General features: G+C 35.4%; 1 protein-coding gene across 1 annotated transcript in view; it reads left to right on the top strand.

Annotated features, from left to right (window-relative positions):
- The window catches only part of PXDNL (peroxidasin like), a 574,279-nt gene that overhangs the window by 424,320 nt on the left and 125,472 nt on the right, over positions 1–24,487 (top strand). The window contains exons 12-14 of the mRNA XM_043975169.1: positions 3,479–3,637; positions 7,968–8,080; positions 12,479–12,635. Coding sequence (XP_043831104.1) covers positions 3,479–3,637; positions 7,968–8,080; positions 12,479–12,635 — 429 coding nt within the window. The remainder of the gene's footprint in view (positions 1–3,478; positions 3,638–7,967; positions 8,081–12,478; positions 12,636–24,487) is intronic.

Below are 24,487 nucleotides of genomic sequence, written 5' to 3'. Positions count from 1 at the left end.
AACAGCAGTAGTGTAACATGATCTGTAGCTAGAAACGACCAATAAGCAGCTGCAAATATGAAAGTGGAGGCCAGCAGATGATTTAGGTACAAATATTCGTATTTGAGGGTCATCTGTGTCTCTAAAACCTCTCTTGTATATGTCTCCACTCATACAACTTCCACCTTAGCACAAACCATCATTTACTTTTGCCTAGAGTATTATAATAACCCTAAAATCATCTTACTTCCTCATGTTTTTCCCCACTCCAAGCCATCCTCCCCTCAGTTGCCAAAGTGGCATCCTCAACATGTAAATCTGACCATGTCAGTCTAATACCATAAAACTCCCTATTACCTTTAAGATCAAATGTAATCTTTTCTGTTATTTAAAGATCTTTAAAACATTTCTAAGTTTATAACCCTCCACTCACTGTACTTTTATACTACATTGTCCAGCTTGCTGTTCTTATAAATAACATTCAACTCCCCATCTCCTTGGCTTTGTACTATCTATCTCCCATGAGTGGAATGCTCTACTTATCAAATTACCTGGGTTCATTCAAGATTCAATGAATACCATTTTTATAGGAGGCCTTTCCTGGCCCACCCAACTGCTAGTACCTTCGCTAAGTGATTACTTTCCTTCTATTTTTAGGCTGCCATTTAGTATATTCATAAAGTTCTAGAACAGAAGGCCAGGCTTAGCATCAGGAAGAACTAAGTCCTAATCTTTCCTTAGAAACTGTGTAAAACTGGACAAATCTATTAATTTTTCTTTTCCTCATCAACAAAGTAGGGATAATAGTACCTAACTCCCAATGTTGTCAGGATAAAATGAAATAACTTGTAAAGTATGTTGCAAACTTTAAATTTATATGTGTAAATATATTCATTATTATTACTCTATATTTTAATTATATACTTAAACAACATAAAAAGTCTTTCACAGCAAAATGCAAAAGAATATTGAATTTGAAACTGTAAATCTCTATTTTATAGTACTAATTTAAGAAAAAGGATATAATAAATTCCACACATTAATTTAAAAATTATCCTGCTTTTCTAAGCCACCTGCTTAACTTCCTTCTGTTATCTTTTGTGTATTTAAAAATAATGTTTTGATGACTTTCCTTTTCTTGGCTTCATTATTGATAACTCTCCCTCTCTGTCCCTCAAATCTCCCCAATCAAAAACCAAATGAAAGAAAAGCAACAATAACCTTGTAACAAATAAACACAGTCAAGCAAAGCACATGCACACAATGGACACTTGGCTGTGTGATCCAGGGCAACTTATTTAATGCTGTTTGCCTCAAGATGGAGAAGGAAATAGCAAACCCCTACAGACTCTGACAAGAAAACCCCAAATGAAGAGTTGGACAGGACTGAAAGAACTCAACAACAAAACAACAACAACAACAGCAACAACAGCAACTCAACAATAACAAAAAACAAAACACACAATGGCCATATCCAGAAATGAATCTTTCTGCATCTTGAATCCATCTTGTTTTCTCTCAGGAGTTGGGCAACTTGTTTCTTCCTAGTTCCTTTGGAGGCTTGGTTGATCATTATTTTTATCAGTTCTTTCAGAGTATTTTTCCCTTTACAATGTTGCCCTTATAGGAATTGTTCTCCTTTTTTGTTCACTCTTCATCAGTTCACAGCACTCAATAATCTTTGAAAATGGCTCTTTCGTCATTTTCCATAGTGCAATAATATTCTATTACATTCATGTGCTGCAATTTGTTCAGCTTATTTCCATTTGACTAAGGGGCAATCTAACCCCCTTCTCCCCATTAGACTATAGTTGCTTTTCTTTCTTTACTTTTTAACATTCCTTTTACTCTTTCCCTCCAGGATCAGAAAGTTTGTTTTGCTTATAACTATTCCCTCCACAGTATTATTCTCCCTGAACCATATATATGTAACATATGTGTGTGTCCATTCACTGACTACTAGTCTCATGTATATATATGTTGTTTTCCCCTTTTGACATTTAAACTCCTTGAGGACAAGGACTGTCTTTTATATCCTCAGGGCTAAGAACATTGCCTTGGGCATGGTAAGCACTTACATTTTGTTGCTAATTAATTGGCTCATTTAGGCCAGAGAATGTAAGAATTTTCAAAGGAGAATGTAAAAAAACAGGAGAATGGATATTGCTTAACAGGTCAGGATGAAGGCAATGAACTAGGCAAGGAGACTGAGAAGAATCTGAGGAAGGAGGATATCAATAAGGCAATCAATACTGTCAAATATTGCAGAAAGTTTAAAGAAGATGAAGATAGAGAAAAGTTATTGTGAATTTGGCAATTAAGGGGTCAATTAGGTTACTTTGGAGAGAGTAGTTTGTGTAGAGTACTGGGATGAAAGCCAAATTGTATGGGATCAATGAGGATATTGATAAGTAAATGGATGAAGCATTTGAAGACTACTCTTTCTAGAAATGTATCACTGTTTCCCTCCTTCCCACATTTTCTTAAATCTTTATTTTTGAGTTTAGTCATTATAAATATGCAATGCTATTTCTTCTTTTTTTAAAAATCTTTTTAAACACAAAGATTATTTTCATCTTACTTTCAAGTTAGATAGAGTAGACATATAGTCAGTACTAAGTGCCATAAGACAGCTTAGATAGGGATAGGATAGTCCACCCAACAGGAATTTATATCTGGAAATCAAGGCAGAGCAAGATTGGGCAAAGGCAGCATAGGGACATTAATATGAAAGTGGGTTGAAAATGGGTCAATCTGTGTTGCGGGGAAGGACAGGTGAAATGGGAGTACTTATTTTAAAAAATCAATACTTATTCCTAAATCTGGCTCTTCATACATATGGGTAGGGGAAAATATTAGTAGAAGTCCACATGACAGATAGATAGATGGTTGTTCAGTTAGACAGATTTTCAAAATATAGAATATTCAACAGTAGGGAGGGAATCTAGTCATAAGACACAATGGATAATAATATTTGAAAGATCAAGAAGAAATTTAACCACTGAAAGGACTCAGATCAGGGGGAAAAAGCATTATCATACTTATGGAAATACAGGACAGAGAACCCAGTTTTTCAGGAACTTTGTCACATGGTAAAGTCTCACTGACTTGAGAACAAGTTGGGTACTGACTTATTAGGGAAGGAGCAAACTAAAATGGAATCAATGTCAATGTGGGTGGTGAACTAATAACTTAGGGCTCCTTACACTCTACTTGTGCAGGGACCAATACTGGAACCAGAGCTTCAAGCAGTGCAGAACAAGAAGGTTGTTGGTTATGATGGTTGTTGTTGATATTAATGGTTCTGCCTATGAAGGTGAGAGAAGTTCAGGGGCAGGGAACCAAACCGGTCATGAAATACCGTCTAATTAAAAAAAAAAGTAGAGTCAGGAAAATGAAAACAAAAAATAAAAACAAGTAAGAAAACCGTATTTGTGATGTTTAAGGATCTAGGCAATGAAATGCTTACGTATATCTCTTTTTTTTTTATTACCTGCAGGAGGCCAGCTCCCTCAGGAAGGCCAGCACATCCTTCTGTCTTCAGGCACACTTCGGATTGCCCATGTAGCAGAGCATGATCAAGGCCAGTATGAATGTCAGGCTGTCAGTTCTTTGGGGGTGAAGAGAGTGATTGTCCAGTTGACTGTACAGCGCAAAGGTAATTCTCCCTATTATTCCAACTTATCCCATTATACTAAAATAAATGAATGAATTAAAAAGCAATTATTAAACAATTACTATGTGCCAAGCCTCATGCCAGCCACTGAATATTCTGATACAGAAGTAAAGCTGTCCCTGTCCTCAAGGAACTTTCAATCAGATGAGTTAGAATTGGAAGTTGAGAATAAGATAGTGGTTGGTTTAACATAGTTTTGTTTTTGTTTTTGTTTTTTAGTGAGGCAACTGGGATTAAGTGACTTGCCCAGGGTCACACAGCTAGTAAGTGTTAAGTGTCTCAGGCCAGATTTGAACTCAGGTACTCCTGACTCCAAGGCCAGTGCTCTATCCATTGCACCTGTTGTCCTGATTTAGATCAAACTAAGATGAAAATTTTAAAGAGGCCAGTGTCCCAAGGGAGAGAGCAAGAGGAATGAGGCAATAGTATTTATCTAGATTTTATAGTACAATGAGAAGTATGAAGGAGAAAAGAACCCTTTAGGAATCTTTTTTTTTTTTAATATGTTTGTTGTTGTTTATCCTTCATTCTCGAAAAGAATCGTTGACATTGGGGTGATGTCATGACTTGCAATGAATTGGATTTAAGTGAGGGAGGGCTATGCAAAATTACCAATCTTACTCTCTTCTTCAGAGTCATCTGGGTCCAGTGGCCAAATATATAGCAGGACAACTGAAGATGCCTCTGGATGTGTTTTGTTTTGTTTTTAAGGCGATTGGGATTAAGTGACTTACTCAGGGTCACACAGGTAGTAAATGTCTGAGGTGAGATCTGAATTCAAGGCCTCCCAACTTCAGGGCCATGCTCTATCTACTGTGCCACCTAGTTGCCCCCCTTTTAATATAAGATAATTTGTATTTAGGAATAGGTGCTAGACCCATGATTTCATTAATAGGGTAGATCTCAGAGAGAAAACTTTCTCTACCAGGGAAAATAGTAACCTGTTCTATAACTGAGTCTCAGATTTTTGCCTAGAATATGAAGAGGTTAAGTACCTTACCTACTTGCAAACATCCTGTATATGTCAGAGGTAAGACTTGAATCCAGGTCATGCTGGCTCCAAGGCCAACACCGTATCCACTAAACCACTAAAATCTCCACTAAATCCATTAAATCTTCTTCAATCTTAAACATAAAAATTGTCATTAAACACTAAAATCTGTGCTTTTATGGCTTATGTAGAAATAGAGATGTTTATAAATATTAAATAAATTGCATTCATATAACTTTTAAACATGTCAACAAAATGTCTTAATTCCTCTCACATGTTCTTAAATTTGTTTCACTTTTCCATGGTCAAATATGGTACTGTGTATTTCTATTTGAAAATGAGGGAAGCAAGTAGTCAAGAGCAAACTGCAAGCCACAGAAAAACAGGATATAGTGTTGTAAAAAAGACAAATATAGGGGCTAGGTGTCTCAGTGGATAAAGCATCGGCCCTGGATTCAGGAGGACCTGAGTAAAAATCTGGCCTCAGACACTTGACACTTACTAGCTGTGTGACCCTGGGCAAGTCACTTAACCCTCATTGCCCTACAAAAAAAAATGACAAATATTAATATGATTAAGAAAAATGCCTATATGTATCTAAGTATTATATATAAATATATGTATGTCTATACATATATGTATATGTGTAATATATGTATAGATAATATATATGTGTGTGTATGTGTGTATGTGTAAATATACATATATACACACACATGCATATACACACACACAAAAATCTGTGTAGAAATAGCTAAATGCTTCATACTAATTAGTTAGTCCCTAGAGTTTCTTGTCTCTTGTTGGGGCAACATAAAAGGGGACGAAAAGAATTTTAAAAGCGTCTAGAAGTACCAAAAGAGGAAGAAAATAGAAACTATGGAAAAAAAAGAAAGCAAAGGAAGATGAACAAAAATAAAGGGATCGTGATGAGGCAGTTCTGTTGCTGTTGGATCAATCTGTGGTGAATTTATTAGCCTGAAATCTACCTATGAGGATGAAATTACTCAAGTGATTGGAAGTTCTCAACTTCATTTGGCTCAGTGGAGAAAAAAGGTTATACAATCAGTTTTCAGTACACAAAGGACTAAGAACAGCACAGCCTGGGGGTGTTTTTCTACTAAAATATGACAGGTAAAGTATAGATGCTTGATGAATCTCTACACAGGATACTGCATAGCAAGAAACAGTCACTCAAGACTGATGAACTAGTATCTATTTTCACAGAGATATGTCTCTAGATGGAGTTAGGCTTTTTTGGCTTTTATTTGTTATGTGCTATTATACAGATCCATCTATAGATGTAGTGCAGCTTTCAGTTCTTCAGTGAGATTATTGAATTTTTTTTACATCTTTTAAGTTTCTCTGATGATATTCATTTTGAATCCAGGTGATATCAATTTTTCAGTTTCTAAATTACACTCATTTTTGCCCTGAAATAACAAATGATATACTAAAAAGCAAACAGGAACGATGTTTCCACTCCTAGGTAGTACATTTATTACATGAGGTTCAATGTCAGTTAGATGGTGAGTAACATTTGATAGGAGGATATCTTATTAAAATTCTTACAGCCATCGTCTCCACTCTTATCAACTTGATATTTACTATTAGGGTTATATTGTGACCTTCTTGTTAACCTCCACCATGGCCTATAAGAAAGCATACATTCCACTTTCTTATCATAAACCTTTATATTTAAACTATACTACAAAACAGAGTTCTTTGATCTCAAAAAAAATGAAGGTTGTCAGATTTTCAAAAATTTGAAAATCCTTGGTATGGGTGCCATCTTTCCAATAGGCAAGGCGTATCAGAAAGAACTAAAATGTATATTTAGAAATCACTTTCAGTATTTATTAAATTGAGAGATAATGATATGAGTAAGGGCAGGTCCATTGAGGCTATTTCCAAATGTAAAGCTGGTTTAGTCATTTTGGCTGAATTTACTAATTATTAGACAATTCAATTTAATTTAATAAGATTTATTAAATGCCTACCATGTTCCAGGCACTGTGCTAAGTGCTGGGGTTACAAATGAGGCAAAAGATCCAGTGTCACTGGATCAAAGAGTATGTTTCAGAGAGTAACATGAAGAAGACTGGAGAGGCTTTAAATGACAAACAGAGCATTTTGTATTTGCTCCTGGAGGCAATAGAGAGCCACTGTACTTTATTGAGTGGTGAAGTGATATGATTAGACTTACATTTTAGGTCTTTTTTAGTGATTAAATATTTATGCAAACATAGTTCAGTGTATTTGTGATATGACTGATGTTGGTGCTCCCTCCAGTGGTATCTATCACAACTGATGGATGTTTTCTCATCTTATTCATGTCCTTTCCTAAATTCTACATAGATTTGTCCAACATGTTAGATTCTTTCTCTAGGTCTTTTAACATTGTATGGGTATTATAATATTTCCTAAACTCTCTGTTATGCTTAATTCTTACTATGCAGTTATCTTTACCATCACTATTCTAGATTATATTTATATGGTGTTTTAAACTTTGTAGAGTATTTCATGCACATTATCTCCTTTGAATAGCCCACATCTTTTTCAATCATACGTTTCCCAGATGCCATATTTTATGATATTTTGTGCACATGGAAGCATTGTTGATGCTATGCTATATCATAAGACACCCATCATGTTTTTCTCCATTGCCCTTGGAATCATCCATATGTTTCACTGGTTGGGTCCTCAAGATGATCTGATTTTCTAAAGATACTGTGCTGATTGCATCAAGTTTTATTTCACTTGGATTTTCAGTCTTTGCTATTTTTGTTAAAAATCCTTCATCTTCTTCTCTATTGTATTCACCTAAGAATTACTTATTCCACTTCTTGGACTAGGCAATACTCATTCTATCTTTTCCATGATATTTTTATTCTATGCCTCATTCATTTCCCTCCATAATTGCCAATATCATAGGTTTTTTCCAGGACATTTTTCACCGTTTTACAAATTTCAAATTGAGTCGGCCTGCCAAACAGCATTTCCCCTAATTGTTACAAGAAGCAAGTATGCAAGACACATTCCTTTCAAGGATCCCTTCTCTTTGGTCCTATAAGCTAGAGTCAAGAAAGCCAAATTAAATTTGTTTACATGGCAAATTTATTATGGTTTAGTAGGATGCCCATTTTCCTCTTGCAATGGAAGCAGACCTGTGTTTCCTGCCAAGTAATTAATTTCTCAAACACTAAAGTCAATATTAACCAATACAGTATCCAGTAAATTGTAGTGTGATTTGGCTATCCATTATGGAGAGAGACGATTGATGTGAGGTTATTTTCATTTGTTTCTTTGTAATTTTGGCAGTGCTTCCTGTGTTTACTCAGCTACCTCAAGATACAAGTGTAGAGGTTGGGAAGAATATAAACATTTCATGTAGTGCTCAAGGAGAACCTCAACCCATAATTACTTGGAATAAGGTAAAGTAACTTTTGAAAGATAATGTTTAAAAAAGGTAAGAATTGTGCTAAAGCTACAGAAGTAGTCATTTTCAGATTGATTTATTACAGCTATGCTTTTCTCCCACAAAAGTGGCAGCTTCTTATCATATGGAAGCAAACGTTTTCCTCTACCCCTTTTTTTTAAAAAGATTTTTCATTTGGTATCTGATTTTGTTTCACAACTCCTCACAAATGATGTCCTTTCATTATTTAGCTGACAGAAATAATTGGTCGAATAAGTATAGTTCAATTTTGCTAAGAAACAGTTATTTACACTATATTAAACCCTTGCTACAATGCAACAACACAGTGATGCAGGCCCACTCTTTCTTAAAGTTTCCATTTGTTTCCAATTCCTCAAAAATGCATCACTATAAATCATAGAATAAAACATCATATAAGATTTTGTTATTGTTGTTCTGTCATTTTGGTCACTTCTGACTCTTTTTGACCCCATTCGGAATTTTCTTGGCAAAGATAGTAGAGTGGTTTTCCATTTTCTTCTCAAGCTCATTTTATAGATGAAGAAACTGAAACAAACAGGGTTAAGTGACTTTCTCAGGGTAACATAGCTAGTAAGTGTCTGAGGCCAAATTTGAATTCAGTAAGATGGATCCTCCTGATGTCAGACTTGGCACTCTGTCCTCTGTGTCACCTTGCTAACCACAATAAGAAACGTGGAAAACCAAATCCAATCAATGTGACGAAAGCATGTCTATAAGATACAAAACCTTAGTTGCAGTCGCTTTTTGGACTTGTGATTTCAGTGATATAAAGAACTACTGGAGACAGTTAGGTGACGTAGTAGATAAAGCACTGGCCCTGGATTTGAGAGGACCTGAGTTCAAATCTGGCATCAGACACTTGACTTTTACTAGCTGTGTGACCCTGGGCAAGTCACATAACCCACATTGCTCCGTAAAAACAAAACCAAACAAAAAACCAGAAAACCCCCCAAAACAACTTACTGTTGTGGAATCTCCCTCCACCTATGCAGGTCAGCCTCTCTCTTGTTAACACAGTATGAAAGTTACCCTGAGCAGTGAGAAGTTAATTGATCAGTCCATGGTTACAAAGCTAGTAGTTATCAAAAGCTAGATATTAAACTGTCTTCCTGACTCCAAGACAGATTCTCTAGTCACTTTCACATTGCTTGTTTATGTAAATTTATAGAAATCCTTAAAGAAATCAAGGAAGGCCTCTAGCACATTGGATGGATCCCTTGTGGTGACCTTTTGTGAGTACATGGATGAGAGTGTCAGAAGATGGGCAAGCATGGATAGGATGCAGTCTACATCCTTGGAGAAGTCCTGCATTTATGAGATCCTCCCCATTTCATTATGTATGGAAATAATAATTAAGAAATATTTAAATTGGATGACTCACTCTTGTTGGATCACTGGACCATGCTGATTGCAATTCATTTGCTTATTTCCTTTTAACTTCATTTGAACAATCAGACAATTATCTCTTGAATCTGGTCTTTAAGGACACACACATACACAAACACACACAACAAAGCAGAAGAAAAAACAAATAGCAACAAGAATAACAAGAAAATATTGGAACAGCAGGATTAGTAGTTATTTCCAGAAGAACATGTCTTGAGGTACTAGTTATTTATGATTACTAAACTGAATGTTCCAGGACTCTTTGCTAAGTAGGTATGTGTATCATCACATATCACTTTTTGAACAGTACTGCTTATACTGCACATGTAATTTTTCTTAAAGGAGAATATTAAAATCACAACCAATGATGTTTTAGAGGTTAAGGGAGTCAATCCCCATAAATGTTCTTAATTCAGCTGAGCAAAAATTTATTAAATACCTATCTTGAGCTGTGCATACTACTGAGAACTGTGGGTACAAGGGCAAAAAAAAAAAGCTGCCCCTCTATTCCCAGGCAATAAATGCATGAGGTTAGATATCTTGTATCAGGAAACAGGATCCTCTGTTATAATCTTGGGGAGTTTCTCAAGGCTAGATTTATTTTTGCAAATGCTATTTAGGGAATTTCTATTTCATACCTCTAGGACATGGAAGGATTAAAGGCTTAAAACCATTCTCTTTAGCTTATTTTTACTTCTTTGTTCAATTAATCAATGACCAAACTTTTTTTTTTGCATAATGCAAAGATTTGAAGCAACAAGATTCCTATTTTTAGACATTGGCTTAAACGTGTTACAAGTTCTTTTTATAATACTGGCTATCATTTGTGACAGTACTTTATGCATTTTAATTCATTTGATCCTCACAACAATCCTGTCAGGTAGATGCTGTTATCTCCCTTTTACAGATGAGTAAACTAAGGCACATAGAGGTTAAGTGACTAGCATATAATTACACACCTAGTAAGTATCTGGGGCATGAATCTAACCTGTCTCTTCTGACTCCAAGTACCCAGCTCTATCCACTAGGCCACATAGCTATCCCATTTTTATCTCAAATATTCATTTCAGAGACAATCCATGATTCTAAAATATGGACACAGAATTAAATTCATCCTTAGCTCTTTATCTTTCTTTACAACTGATGACATAACACCATATTCTAAATTAGGTCATATTTCTTTATGCATATGAAAGAGAAGTTGTTTGACCCTTACTGCTGTATGATTTTCCTGTTTCCTTTCATGTCACTTTTCATATTTCATTGTATTAGCTTTAACTAATCATTCTCGAGGTTACTATCTCTTTTGTATAAATTTATAGGAATAATAAATATTTTAGTTGGGCATTTTATCCATGTTGAGTGACTGGGCCATACCTATTCCATCATATTTACTCCTTTTCTCTAACCTTCCTATTAACACCCAGGAACATTGGAGCAGAAGTTCCCACTCCAGTCTTCCCCAGTCACTCTTGGGGATGTGATGGTATAGTATCTATAGATGTCTTTCAGAGTCATGGAATGGATTCATTGATAGATGTCACACTTTCTCCCTGGACACATCTGGTTCTCAAAAAAGCTACCCATATAGAAACAAAAATTAAAACTAGTGCGTGACCGCTGATGTGGGATTTCAAAGTTTTTCTGCACACATTGCAAGTTTTATGTGACCTGACCTCTTTTCCCTCCCTGCATGGTGGCTTCCCCAGCAGTATTGTCCCTGACTACTTGCCCACAAGACTGTTCTGGGATCTGATTACTCTCCTCAGGGTTGCATATATAGCAGGATCTCTTTCTGTCATTCAGTCCAACTGTCTTATTTTGTAAACAAAACCAAAACAAACTAAAATAAAACAAAACTAATCTAAAAAAGAAAAAAACAAACTGAGACTCCAAAGGAAGTTTGAGAACTTTTCCTATAGCTGCCTAACCTCTCTGATCAACTCAATTTGACCTAAATTCATGGTTATTGCTCAGCCTTTGCTCATCATAATTTTTTTTTTCTTTTGGTGGGGCAATGAGGGTTAAGTGACTTGCCCAGAGTCACACAGCTAGTAAGTGTCAAGTGTCTGAGACTGGATTTGAACTCAGGTACTCCTGAATCCAAGGCCAGTGCTTTATCCACTATGCCACCTAGCTGCCACCATCATAATTTTTTATGCCCAAAATAGAAGTGTCCTCATCTCTACCTCTGAATTAATTCCCTTCTTCCTTTGCTAAACTCCAGTGCCACCTTTTCCGTAGCCTTCCCTTCTGCACTTATCAAAGTTTTGTATTATAACTCTTTGAATACATGTTTTATCTTAACTATTAGAGTGCAGTCAATCTCCCTGAGGGTGAAGACTAGGATTCATTCCATCTTTTTATCCCCAGCATCAAACAAAGTGCCATGAATGTACTAACCACTTAATCATAGTTTTTTGAATTTTTGAAGTAGTAAAGGGTGTGGGCTTCATGACAAATATTTTCCTAAGAGCATGAAACACCTTGGCTTTTTTTAGGTAAGGGTGAGATTTCTAGAACTCTCCTATAGGAAAGTGGGGACATTTACTACAGATATGAAAAAAAAATCACAACTAAAAATGAAGATTTTTTTTTATTAAAGGTGTTTAGTAAGCATAGGTATTCATAATACCATGTTGTTATGTTTGTGTGTGGTGTGTTTATATCTGTCCATTTGTACAGGTGTCTCAAAAGTCTTAATTCCATTTTCTGTTATTAGAAAGCCTAGAGCTTCACTAAGACTTTTGGAACACTCAGGTGTGTGTCCATTAAAAGAAGCTACACACATAATAGAGTTTGACAAGTTGATAAATGATCCTTTTTTGTTTTTGTTTTTGTTTTTGTTTTTTCTATTAAAAACAATCTGTGCATATCTGATAAAAAAAGGTGTTTAGCTTAAGTTTGTTTTTTTGAGCCATGGATTTCAAGCACTTTACTTTCCTTTTATTCATTTTTAATATTGTGTTGTTTTTTTTTTAATTAGGCAGGTGTTCAAATTACTGAGAGTGGCAAATTCCATGTAAATAGTGAAGGTACTCTTACTATCAAGGATGTTGGGCAAGCAGACCAGGGAAGATATGAGTGTGTGGCAAGGAATCACTTTGGATTTACTGTTGCTAGCATGCTTCTTACAACCATTGGTAAGTTCTTATTTATTTTATCTCAATGGAGTATATCACAAGAAATTTCTGTTTTAATTTATTTAGAATTTTATTTTCCTAAATTAAATGTAAAATCAAAATTCAACATTGATTTTAATACTTTGTTTTCCAAATTCTCTTCCTCCCTCCCTCTCCACAACCCCTTATGAAGTCAAGCAATTCAATATGTTATACATGAGTAGTCATGCAAAACATTTCCACATTAGTCAGATTATGAAAGAAAATAGGCAAAAAAAACTTAACAAAAATTATACTTCAATCTGTATTCAGATAGCATCAGTTCTTTCTCTGTAGGGGGACTGCATTTTTCATAAGTCCTTCAGAGTTGTCTTGTATCATTTTATTGCTGAAAACAACTAAGTCATTCACAACAGATCATCTTACAATATTACTGTTTTTTTGTATACAGTACATTTAATTTTGTATCACCTCATGTAAGTCTTTCAAGGTTTTTCTGATAGTATCCTGCTCATCATTTTTACAATAAATTTCTTTAAGGGTGAAAATGGATAGTGAGCTGTAGAACCATCAGAACAGACGTTTTTGAATTTCTTTCCATGGAAAGAACACGTTCAATTTCACCCTAATATTACCTATCCTCATTTCACTATCTATAGTCCCTCCACACCCTTAATTCATACTGTTTAACACTTATTTCCATTTATGTCAAAATCCCTTAAATTCATTCATACACACCCCTTCTGCTGATCCCCTTCTAAGTCCGCCACCACACACAATTCAAGAGTTACCATTTGATATTTTGAACAGCCTTCTATAAGTCTTTCATTTAATGTGTATTAAACTTGGAAAACTAGTAATTGTGAAATATTTGGGGGGGAAATAATCATTTCCCAAGTTAAGGGGAGAGAGTATTTTTAATTGTTGATCTGGAGCCATTTGATCAGTGTAGTGACCTCCTCTGGCCGAGACAGATCAGCACAGTTGATCTCTAACCTGTTATTCTGGAGAGCTGCCTGAAGCAACAGAGAGGTTGTCTCCATGGTCTCCTGGCTAGCAGGACAGTCCATCAGTTAATACACATTTCTTAAGTACCTACTATGTTCTAGGCATTTTGCTAAGCACTGGGTATACAAAATGAGGCAAAGGACGGTCCCTGCTCTCAAGGAGCTCATAATCTAATGGGGGAGACTACAGGCATCAAACAACATGTACAAACAATCTGTATACAGGAAAATTGGAAATGATTAACAAAGGGAAGGCATTAGAATTAAGAGAGGTTGTGGGGGCAGCTAGGTGGCACAGTGGATAGAGCGCTGGCCCTGGAGTCAGGAGGACCTGAGTAAAAATCTGGCCTCAGACACTTGACACTTACTAGCTGTGTGACCCTGGGCAAGTCACTTAGCCCCAATTGTCTCACTAAAAAAAAAAAAATTAACAAAAAAGAGAGAGGTTGTGAAAGACTTCCTATAGAAGATGGGATTCTAATTGGGACTTAAATGAAGCCAGAAAAGTCAGTAGGTAGAGACAAGGGAGTATATTCAAGGAATGAGAAGCAGCCAGAGAAAACGCTCAGAGTCAAGAGATGAAGTTTGTTGTTCGTGGAACAGCAATGAGGCTGGTGGAGCTTATCTAATAGACAGGTAACATAGTTAGACCTGAATTTTATGAAAATTACATTGGCGACTGAATGGAGGATGGTTTGGAGTGGGGCTTGAGGCAGGCTGACCCATCAGTTGCCTATTGAGGTTCAGGTGTGAGATGAGTGCCTTTACCAGAGTAATGGTGATGTCAGGAGAGATAGTTTATATTAGAGATGTTGCAAAGGTAAAATGAACAGGTTTTGGCAACAGTCTGAATATGTTTGTGGAGGGGTTGAGGATGATATCCAGCTCACAAGCTTGAAGGACTAGGAGTATGGTGTTGTCCATAGGTCCAAAGGGGAGGGTTTAAGAGAAGAGGTAATAATTCAGTTTGGGATATGTCTAGTTTAAGATGTCTGCCAGATATTTACTTTGAAGTGTCAGAAGCAATTGGAAATGAGAGATTGGAAGTCAGCATGTGTCAGCATCAGGATTTGAACAGATGTCTTCCAAATTCTAAGTCTACACTCAGTGCCTTTTGCCATGCCATCTCATACCTTAAAACTGAAAGGGCACTTAGAGGCCATTCACTCCAACTACCTTGTATTACAGACAACAAAACTGAGACTCAGAGATGTTATGATTGGTCTAAAGTTACACAAGTAGAAAATATCAAAGCCAATATTCTGGATCCACTTTCCTTTTTTCTGAACCATATTGCTTTTTCTTGCTAACTGAAGAAAATAGAAGAGTTGATATAATATGAAATTGATATGAAACAACAGACAAGAAAAATGAAGGCAGTTGATTGGTGCAGTAAACAAAACTTGAGCCCGGGATCAGGAAGACTGAAGTTCAAATTTAGCCCCCCAAACTTACTACTTGTGTAATCCTGGACAAGTTACAACCTCTGTTTGCCTTAGTTTCCTCAACTGTAAATGGGGATAAAAAGTACCCACTTCCCAGGATTTTTGTGAAGATCAAATGAGATGATATTTATAAAGCATGGTGTCTGGAACATAGTAGCTGCTATCATCATCATAACCATCACCACCACCACCACCATTATTATGGGCACCTCGGTAGTACAATGGGATAGATCACACTGGTCGCTGAATCAGGAGGACCTGAGTTCAAATCTGGCCTCAGATATTTACCAGCTTTGTGACCCTGGACAAGTCGCTTAGCCCCAATTGCCCCCCAAACAATTATCATTATTACAAAATATTCAGTATTTCTTGCTAAAAAAAGACTATGTCTATACAACCTTAGATATATAGATGAAAAATGAACAGTTGATTTAAGTGATTTTCCTACAGGGCAACAAATTCCTGGGTAAGAATTTATTTTCGTTTTTCCCCATTATTGTTGTTATTGTTGTTGTAAGGATAAAATAATTGTAAAAAAGCTTAATACAGTGCCTGGCATATGTTCAGTTTAGTCATTTTCAGTAGTGCTCTACTCTCTGTGACCCCATTTGGGGTTTTCTTGGCAAAGATATAGGAGTGTTTTGCCATTTCCTTCTTCAGCTCATTTTATAGAGGAGGAAACTGCATCCAGGGCCATCTCTAGTCATCCTGATATATATCTTGTCACTGGACCCAGATGGCTCTGGGGGAGAAAGTGAGTCTGGTGATTTTGCACAGCTTTGCCTCAATTAAATCCAATTCATCCCCAACTTCATAATCCTCTTTGAGAACGAAAGACAAATAATAACAACAACAGATGAGGAAACTGAGGTACACAGGGTTAAATAATTTGCCCAGGTTCACATAGCTAGTGTCTGAGGCCCGATCTGAACTCAAGAAGATGAGTCTTCCTGACTGCAGATCCAGTGATCTATCTACTGTCCCATCTTGCTGCCCAATGTTTGCCCTATATGCCTTGACGTATAGTAAATTCTATATAAATGTTAGTTATTATTATTAGTTCACACAACAATAGCATATTACTTTTCTTATAACAATCTCATGGGGTAGGGAGGTCAATTATTACCTTCATTTGATGGATAAGGAAGCTGAAGTTCAGGAAAGTTAAGTGAGTTGGACTATGGTAAAACTGATCATAAATGCCAGAACCAATATTCAAAACTAGCTTTTCTAATTCCAAACATAGCATTAGTTTTACTCTACCAGATGCCTCTTATCCACATGCTTTGGAGTTTTGTACACTTAGACTCTATTTTTGTTATTTCCCAGGATAGTTTGAGGAAAAGTGTCATTTAATGATCATGCTTGTCTAAATGGACTAAATGTCAGCTTCCTTCTGGTCTATGCACACTGAATACCCTTCTACTATGTGGAGAGTTGCTACACATCCGAAGAATCAATGTGTAGACAGATTGGGGAGAATATTGAGAGGTGACATTCTGGATGTAGGCATTATAAGAGGGGGTGTTGATTCCTTTTCTTTTCTTTTCTTTTTTTTTTTTTGGTGAGGCAATTGGGGTTAAGTGACTTACCTAGGGTCACACAGCTAGTAAGTATTAAGTGTCTGAGTCCAGATTTGAACTCAGGTCCTCCTGATTCCAGGACTGGTGCTCTTTCCACTGTGCCACCTAGCTTCCCCCGAGTGTTGATTTCTTATCAAAGATTTTACAGTGAGCACTCATCAAGAGCATATAAAGTCTATATGGGCTAACTGGCACAGGCTGATTTTTTCAAATGGGCTCGGGGAGTATTTTTTTTTTCTTCTAGCTTACAATCATCAGCTGAAATGAACATCTCCCCAAAAAGCAGTTGAAGAATTCTTTTATTTTTCCTATCTTTAGTTTCCATAAAAATGGAAAGATTTTTAAATAAAAGATTTGAAATGGTCTACTTTTTCCTCTTTAGTACTCCAAATACTTTTTATAGGACCAGAAAGGCTATCAAGTGTTTTCATCATTATAACTCTGTGCTACATAAAAAGTAGATTTGAAATATCTTCCTTTAAAAAAAAAATCTACATTCCTAACATGTCATGAATGAACCAGAAATCAACAGATATATAGGTGGTTTAAATTCCCTATGATTCAGGCATATATCTTCCAAGTTTATTTAAGCCATTTATTTTCATTACTTTTATGCCAAGGTACATATATTTTTAATCATTTGTAATGTGTCTGTTCAATCATCTCCCTTTGAAAGTAATGCTAATGTTTAAAGATAGAGTTGAAAATATCTGTAGAATTATAATAACTAGAAAATTTGGTACTGTAGTTGAAATTCTTTGCCAAACAATATTTTCCAGGGTGGTAAAACTCTATTATTCTTTTTTTCTTGTGCCATAGCATCCCATCTTTCTCTGGCCTAACATCCATTAACCTGCAACAGTGGTGCTGAAAACCGATTATCTAAAAAAATAAAGAAAGAAATAATTCACTTTCTGTTCCTCTCTACACAAAAATATAAAAATTATTGTGAAAAAAAATTTGTGGTTTAGGAACAAAAAGGCATTTTAGAAAGTAAATCAAGAGCTGTCACTGAGATGGAGCACTTCTCAAGTACAATGTGCTAGGCTCTGTGCTAAGCACTGATGATACAAAACCAATGAACATAATGGTACCTACTCTCAGTACCTTACATTCCAATAAGGGAAGACAAAAACATAAAGTGGAGCTAGGAAATCAGCATGGAGGGGGATGGTTGGGAGCCATGTGGAGGCCAGGCAGGCCATGTGGAGGTGAACCAGAAGTAGTAGATAGTGAACAGTATGACTGAGACTTCTCATGACATGGAGATTCCAAGCAGGGACTCATTGAGTTTGCCTCAGGGTGGAGTTATGTCAGGGGTTTTATCAATATGCCATAAGGTGCCTTTTAAAAAAATCATCATTCAAAATTTAGAAACTGCCAACAAAGCCAATCATTTAAATATATAACCACAAATTTGAAATGATCATATATAAAATTATTGTAAGTTTATTTAAAATGTATATGTTTATTTACTTTATCAAAATAATAATAATAATATAGTCTTTGTTTTTGTATACAATTCCAAACTCTTTTCCTTTTATGTATTTTCTTGCTTTGATATTTTGTTATCATTATCATAGTAAACATATGTATTATTATCTTCATTTTGTTTTCTTTGATCTGTATTTCCTAATTTCTATTTTCATCATACTTGTAATTTCTTATTTTGCAATAATATTTGATTACATTTATTTATCATACTTTGTCTAGCTGTTATCCAATCACTGGACAAATATATTGTTTATAGATTTTTGCTATTATAAACAATACTGTTATGAATACCTTTGAACACAAGCATATTTTCCTTTATATTTTTATTTTTTGGCGGGGAAATAAGGGTTAAGTGACTTTCCCAGGGTCACACAGCTAGTAAGTCTCAAGTGTCTGAGGCTGAATTTGAACTCAGGTCCTTCTGAATCCAGGGCTGATGATTTATCCATTGCACCACCTAGCTGCCCCTGTTTTTTCACATTTAAATATCAACCTCTGAATATAGCCCAAGTTGGGGAAATCACTGTCTCAAATGGTATAAATGGTTTTGTAGGTCTTATTCTATGTTGTCATATTGCTGCACAAAAAATTGCCACTATCAAAAATTTCACTGGTAGTATATATCCAAAAATACACTGGCATTGAATGTTAATATTTTTAATCATACGTATGCCCTCAATGCCTTCCCCTCCTCTCTTTTTTGGGCAAATTCAGTCATCATAGTCTCCTCACCCCATATTCAACTTCTTTCTGATTCCTTCCCTGCTATTTCAAACTTTCCCTTCTACCTCAAACATCTCTGTCTCTTCCAATCCTTTAAAAATCAAACTACTGTATCCTACTGTCACTTCAAACTTGGTCATACTTTATGTCTCTACCCTTTCTTAGCCAAACTCCTAGAAATATACTTTACACTAATGACTTCTACCTCCTCTCTTCTCCCTCCTTAACTGCAATCTTGTGTCTGACTTCAATACTCTTCTGAAATTGTTATCTCTACAGTCACCAATGATTTCTAAATCCAAAATCGCATACTTTTTCTTTTTTTTCAGTCTTCATCTTTCTCAAACTCATTGCTGCATTTGACATCATTGATCAATATCTCCTAGAAATTCTTTCCTCTCTGGATTTTCATGACAAAACTCTCTTCTAATCCTCTTCCCACCTATTTGACTACTTCTTAGTCTTTTTGTCTTGTGATGAGTAAAATTAAATGTGGTGGCTCTATTACTATCCCTAGTGTAGGGAAAATTAGCAGATAACTTCTGCTCTCACAGGCACAGGAACTTCCTCTTTTTTGACCTGAGACTCATAGGTGAAGCAGCCTCTTTTTCTCTTCTCTCCCATAGATCCTAACTAGGCTTTCCTATCTTTCAGAACCATGCATATTCTCTTTACTAATATGTAATAAACTTTAATAAATGCTTAATGCCCCAAACTGGTACAGTAGCCTCTAATTTCTAAGTAAGAAATATATAATAAACCCCAGATAATTTTCCCCAAACTTGGGACAGAAATAAGGTGGCCACATTTAATTTTACTTACCCCAGTTTGGTTCATCATCCAGATTAGCCCCTATTCCCAATATTTGGGTGTTCTCCAAGGTTCTATCCTAGTATTCCCACTCTTCTTACTCTATATTCCTTTTCTTCATTACCATGGGATTAGACAGCGCCTATGGTTTAGTGTCTGCCATACACATATACATATATATCTTTGTATCTATCCTCCACACTAATCTCTCCACTGAGCTTCAATCCTTCTTCAACTGTTAGACTTTTAAAATTTGATGTCCCAGAGGCAACTCAAACTAAACATATCCAAAATGGAATTCATTTTATTTCCTCCCAACCTATCCCTCTTCCATGCTTCCTTATTTCTGTCAAAGAGACTACTATTCTTCTAGTCTCCCATATTTGTATTTGACATTATCTTTTATTTGTCACAATTGTTTGCCTCACAAATCTAATCAGGTGACAAAATTTGCAATTTCTATCTCCATAAGTTTTTGTTGTTGTTGTTGTTGTACCTGACCCCTACTCTTTATTCACGCTCTTTACAAAAGTTCAGGCTCTTATCAATATTTGTTTAGATCATTCCTCATCTCCTGATTAGCCTCCCTGTCTCAATTCTCTTACCATAACATTCCATTCTCCACTATGCTGCCAAAATGATTTTCTTTAAGGAAACATCTATATATGTCACTTATTCAATAAACTTCAGTGGCACCCTATTGCCTCTAGGATCAAATATAAATTCTATTTATCTTTTAAATCCCTTCACAATCTGGCAGCAACCTATTTTGTTAACCTCATTGGATACTATTCTCCCTCTTGTATTCTGCAATCCAGTGAAACTAACCTTTCTGTTCCTTATATAGAATATTTTGTCTTTCCTACCTCTGCCTTTGATCTAACTGCCCTCAGTGTCTAGAACATATACTCTCCTCATCTCTGTTTCATAGAATTCCTCTCTTCATCTAAGACACAGCTCAGGTACCACCTTCTGTATGGATCCTGTACTCATCTCCTCACACTTAGTTCTCTCCCTCTCAAATTGCTTTGCATTCATTCTCTTCATATATATATATATATATATAAAATTTCCTTATGTACTCATTTCCCTCCATCAAAGTGTAAGCTCCTTACGAATAGGAATTGTGTGTTTTTCTAATTGTATGTATATCCCCACTAATTATCATAGTTTCCGGTAGTAGTCTCCCATTTAATACATACTTATTGATTGATTGATTTAATTTGCCAAATTAACGGGTACAAAAGAGAATACCAGAATTAGTTTCATTTTCATTTTTTTATTATTAGAATGATATTTTATTGTTCAAATGGCTGTTACTAATTTTTGTTTCTTTTTAGTAGTCTTTTTTTTGGAGAAAGACTATAGTAACATAGACTTTTATACTTAGCGTCTTTAAGATATTTTTACTCAACATCTCATTTTAATGACTAGGGAAATGAAGCTAAGAACAGGCAGGTGACTTTACCAAAGCCAAATGACAAGTGAGTGGCAGAATAATGAATTGAACTCAGATCTCTTGATTCCCAGACTAGTACTTATTGAACTTCTATTTAGCATGCCATGCAAAAAAGCATTTAGAAAGGGGGAAATAATCACCCAACCAAGACTCAAATATTTAGATATATAGAAACATCTGAATAAAGAAATTAATTTTTCACTGTTTCATCCAAGTATTTAATGTAATATAGCTCTAACCTGTATTTCTAAGCAATAGAATATGCTAAAATTTTGGAATTATATTATGAATTGTTATAAGAAATGGTAAATTATAGTCATATAATGACATTAAATAATTGAAGTTTGTGGTGTAGTAACAATGATTTTATTGTACATGTCTGCTTACCTACAAAATTTATAAATTCACAATAGATCTTCTAGTTAGCGCAAATTAGGGAGGTCATACATTAAACAGAATAGGTAAGTAATACTTAATTTCACCTTTGTCAAGTGCTAGCAGCAATGTTAATAATGAAGCTTTGTTGTTGAAAAATCCAGACCTCCAATTAAGCTTAGCACAGTCCTCATTAAAATGCACATAAGAGCCTGGTACAGTAAGCACTCTTCTGTCCTAAGGGAACATATATGATTTGATACATTTTAAAGACGAAATTCTATGAACAGAATACTTTTAAGCTATTGCAAGCATTATTCTATTTACATTGTTTGGAATTGTCATTTAGAATTGGTCAATGGTAGAAGTATCATCAAAATAAAACTTGTTAGCACAATGCGATGGTTGGAATGCAGTGGGGGAGGGAAGGGTAGATAATGCCATTCTTCATATAATCTCTAAAGAGATGAGTTGTGACCTCCTAGGCAAATGAACTCCATTTACATGCTTAATGATGCAAAGTGATGAGCAAGGAAGATTTATTGAAGTTCAAAGAAAATTATGTAACAAAAACTGTCATTAATGCCAATTTGTATGCAAGAAGTTCCTTTGGTGCCACAGCACAGTCATCAGAAATGTCAGCCCTTTTCAATGTCACTCATTTAAAGAGATTTAAATTTGATAGGATACTTTGAGTTGCATCATTTGTCCAGTTTTCTTCTAGGAGAACACCACAAAACAAAACAAATAACTCTTTAGCTACTGACACAAAAATGAGTCACCAGTGCTTGCATTCTAGGTAGTCTTCTACTAGATAAAGTCTGAGAATTATTCCCTTTTTGATATAGCAGTTTTATAAAAACATAATAATCTAATTAGGATTATTAATAGCCAACCAGTTATCAAAGATATAAAGTTGGAAGATGAATGAATGATTGTTATCTAGTCATTTTGCTATGGCTACAATAATATCTAGTTATTATGTGCTCTAGATGAGCTTTTAAAATATATTACTTGAATCTAACAAATACCCTGATAGTGAGATAGGTGACTTGACTTTGTCCTATTCCTGGGTAGTTCTCACATTTGGCAGGAAAGGGGCCCAGAAATGTGATTAAAACAGCAGTAACATCATCATTGTCATCAACAACAACAGCAAGAACAAGAAACAACTAGAGTTCTTTTCCCCCCACACCTAAAAAATGTAATTTCAGATCAACAACTCATATTTAGCTTAGAGTCTTTGACAAATGCCTGTGACAATAAAATATTTAATCCTAGGTATGCATGTAGTTTGTGCTTAGAATGGTCTAGCACAACTAATGCCTGAAAAAAGTACGTATTTTTGCTTATCCTTTTTAAAGTCTGTTTTTTAATTGAAGTTTAGTTTTTAATTAAAATGAATTTGGTTTTAGTTTTGGTAATTTTTTTGATTAAAAATATCATCCTTTATGATATAATGTTTAATCAGTATTCACTCCTTAAAGTAAAATAAAATGCTTAGGGTATGAACTGTAATGAAGTATGCTATGTATGAATATAGGCTCAGTGACTTGCTAATATGTTTCAAGGAGAGAAACTGAATCTGTGTCTTCCTGACTGCAAGGCCAGCCCTCTATCCATCTCATCTCTCTGCATTGCTAGAGTTAGCTCAATATTTGGAAGGAACCAAAGAAAAGTGTGAGAGAGAAGAAGTATTAGTTTGCCTACTGTAAGTGCTAAAATTCTAGCTAGTCTGTCTAAAATCTAATGAGTGGTTGCCAATAAATTATAAGGTTTATCAAGAGTTAGATTTTTAAGTATTTATTGAGAAGAATAAGAATTTGGTGAAGAGAAAGAGAAAGGCCTAGATTCATCTATCTATTAAAGGGAGGGAGCATTCCTAGCTCCACTCTCCACCAGTCCACATGAAAGAGAGCGAGTCAGAGGGCCAACCTCCCCCTTCTTCCTCCCACAAGCCAACATCATTTCCTGATGCCAAAAAAAGACGCATGGTCTTGCCCTCAGAGACCTTCACCTCATGGTGGAGCTTTTCTACAGTAAGTCTCCAGCAGGTGGCATCATTACAATTGTTACAGTCCCTCCTTTGTTTCTTCAAGAAATGGGGTGTTTCCTTGATGAAACTGTCAAAAATAACAGAATATAATATCCTATGCTAACTAACAATATGTTAATAACAATCTAGAAAAGGGAGAGAAGAAAGTTTTGTCCAGAGGGTAGGTTTTTTTTGTCCTCATGAACCGGTGCTTTGACATTGGTCTTGCAAAGGGAGGGCCTCTGCAGAGGGTACATGTTACAGATGGTGTACATTATAACAGAAAGAGCAAAGAAAAAAACCCAACAAAACAAAACTGTTCATTTAAAGCCTCTGAAAGTCTTTTCTCAGATGTCCTCTAGGTGTAGTCATGGAATGGAAGTGTTTTCAGGGGTAATAAGCCAGGAATCTTTCCTACAAAATTGAGCTTAACACAACTTTAAAATAACTTTGTCAATAATCAAATCAAACAATGAAAGTTCTCAAAAACATGTCTAAAGGAATTCAGAATCTTAGTTGTTACACATGAAACATATAATAAAACAAAAATTGAAACATTCTCTAAAACTTAATATTACTATAGTCCCCCCATATGGAGGGTTAATTGAGAAGACAATAGGTGCAATATTAATTTTTTAAAATAATTTTTATTTTTGTTTCATCACTTTTTGCATCACCTGCCTAATTATCCTCATGCCATTATGAGAAATTTAAAAATCTAATATAATTGGTAACAGATGTCAAGACCAAATTCAACACTGTATTTATCATGGCACCTGAGATAATTATGGGGGTTACCATAAAAGAACAGAGAAATGATAGGATATGAGCATTCCCACACTTCAGCAATTGCTCAAGCTAATGAAGTATGCCAGGCTTAAAATAGGTGGATGGAATATATCTCCATGCCACCGAACATATTGGAAGAAACTGAGTCAGACT

Source organism: Dromiciops gliroides, chromosome 1 (genome assembly GCF_019393635.1).
Source record: "Dromiciops gliroides isolate mDroGli1 chromosome 1, mDroGli1.pri, whole genome shotgun sequence".
Lineage (NCBI taxonomy): Eukaryota > Metazoa > Chordata > Mammalia > Microbiotheria > Microbiotheriidae > Dromiciops > Dromiciops gliroides.
The sequence above is the reverse complement of the archived record's forward strand: the minus strand, read 5'-3'. Positions and strand labels throughout refer to the sequence as shown.